The 2,142-nt window shown below is 35.1% G+C and overlaps 1 protein-coding gene across 1 annotated transcript; it reads right to left on the reverse strand.

The window, feature by feature from the left end:
* Nucleotides 1–446: 446 nt before the first annotated feature.
* Nucleotides 447–1,616, reverse strand: LOC126883651 (general transcription factor II-I repeat domain-containing protein 2B-like). The gene has a single exon (XM_050649306.1). It carries the CDS (start codon nt 1,614–1,616, stop codon nt 447–449), a length of 1,170 nt encoding a protein of 389 aa, XP_050505263.1.
* Nucleotides 1,617–2,142: the final 526 nt, after the last annotated feature.

Consider the following 2,142-nt stretch of genomic DNA (forward strand, 5'->3'; position numbering starts at 1 on the left):
ATCAAAGTAAAATGTTGAGTTTAACGATATTTTTAAAATTGTTTATACACAACCATTGTTATTGTTTAAACAATTAATAAACAATTAGCGGCCAAATCTGCGAGTAGAACTTTTTACTTTAACATGTATATAAACTAACAGAAAATGTTTTAGAAAAATATGCTTCTTTGAATTATTCCGAAACAATGCATGTTTTCGTTATAATTGCATTCCCCTAAATCAGGGGTCTCCAAACTACGGCCCGAGGGCCACATCCGGCCCGCAGACAGATTTTGTCCGGCCCGCGGAGACATACTTGAAAACTCCTTAATATTTTTTATAGCAAATAAAATGTTTGTGATAAGTTTGTGATAAAGACATGTATAATTTATGCAGTAAATTTAACTTCAGCATATAATAACTAACAAATTATTGAAATGAATCCAACTAACATTGAACATGAAATGCTAATGAGATGTATGTAATTGAGATTTTCCACCGACAATAGTTTGTAGTTGTGGACTAATTTTACTTGTACCAATTATTAAAAGAGATTTAAGATGCTCGTCAGTTAATTTAGATCTGTATACATTTTTTGTGTACTTCATTTTGGAGAAGGTTTTCTCACACAAATAAGTAGTACCAAAAACGGAAAACAGCCCACGAGCAAATTTATGCAAATTATCAAATTGTGTCAGTGGAAGACTCTTATAAAATTCCAACAAAGATGAGTTTTCATATTTGTTCTTAATTATATCACTGCACTGAAGATCAATCATTTCCATTTGAAGTTCCGGGGCTAGGGTTTCAATGTCAGCATCAAAAGGATTCTGAAAAATCTTAATTTGATTCGCAATGGCATCAAAGTCCGAGAAACGAGTATCAAAATTTATCTTCAAAGCACTCAAAGTTTCGATTGCAAAATCGATAGGAAACTCAGTCTCAGTAGTGTGGCTGAATATTTCACATGTTTTAAAATGTGAAAAACATTTACTTCGTAGTTGTGATTGAAACAGTATCAATTTCATCCGGAATGACTTGATATTAGTGTATAAATCAGGAAGATGCTGGTTTTCTCCTTGCAATCTCAAATTCAGTTCGTTCACATGTTTTGTCAAATCAACATAGAATGCTAACTTCCATAGCCATGCGTTGTTTTGTAATTCAGTAAGAGGGCGGTGCTTTTCATTCAAAAAAATTTCGATCACTGCTCGAAGTTCAAAAAAGCGCTGAAGGACTTTCCCAAAACTAAGCCAGCGTACGGCAGTATGATAAGGTAAGTCTGTTTCTCCAATCTCTGCAATAAATTGTCGGAATTGTCGGTGATTCAGCCCAAAAGATTTGATGAAATTAACAGTTGATATGACTGGTTTCAGAACGTCAGACATATCCAAACATTTTCCGCACAAAGACTGTTGATGAATGATACAATGTAAGACTAATGGTTTTGAGCCGCCGTCATTTTCTACAGCCTTTGACACAAGAGCGACCACTCCTTTATCTTTCCCACTCATGTTTTTGCCTCCATCAGTTGTAATACATTTCAAGTTTTTCCATCGAAGGTTCTTTTTATTAATGGCCATTTCAACTCCTTTAAAAATATCGATACCAGTAGTTGTGCCATGAATACTATACATATCAAGAAGTTCTTCGTGCACTTCATAGCTTTTATCTACTCCTCTAATATAAATCAACACCTGAGCAGTATCTGACACATCCGTTGACTCATCCAAGGCCAAAGAAAACCACTCAACATGTCCATTTTTGTCGAACAGTTGAGAGGATAAATTTTCAGCGATGTTTTGTACCCTTCAAGCCACAGTGTTTGCTGACATACTGACAGTTTTTAATAAATTTACCTTTTCAGGGCACATTTCTTCGACTACTGCAATTATGCATTCCTTGATCATTTCTCCATCGGTGAATGGTTTTCCACGTTTTGCAATTTCAAGAGCCACACGAAAGGTGGCACGAGTTGCCGCCTCTTGTTCAGTTTTGACTTTTGTAAATAAAGATTGCTGCGATTTCAATCCGCACTTCAAAGCTTCGAATTTTTCTGTCCGCACAATTCCTGTATATTTTGAGTAATTTTGAGAATGTTTTGTTTCATAATGACGTTTCATGTTATATTCTTTGAGAACGGCTATGCTTTCATTGCAAATC

Source organism: Diabrotica virgifera, chromosome 4 (assembly GCF_917563875.1).
Source record: "Diabrotica virgifera virgifera chromosome 4, PGI_DIABVI_V3a".
NCBI classification, from domain to species: Eukaryota; Metazoa; Arthropoda; class Insecta; order Coleoptera; family Chrysomelidae; genus Diabrotica; species Diabrotica virgifera.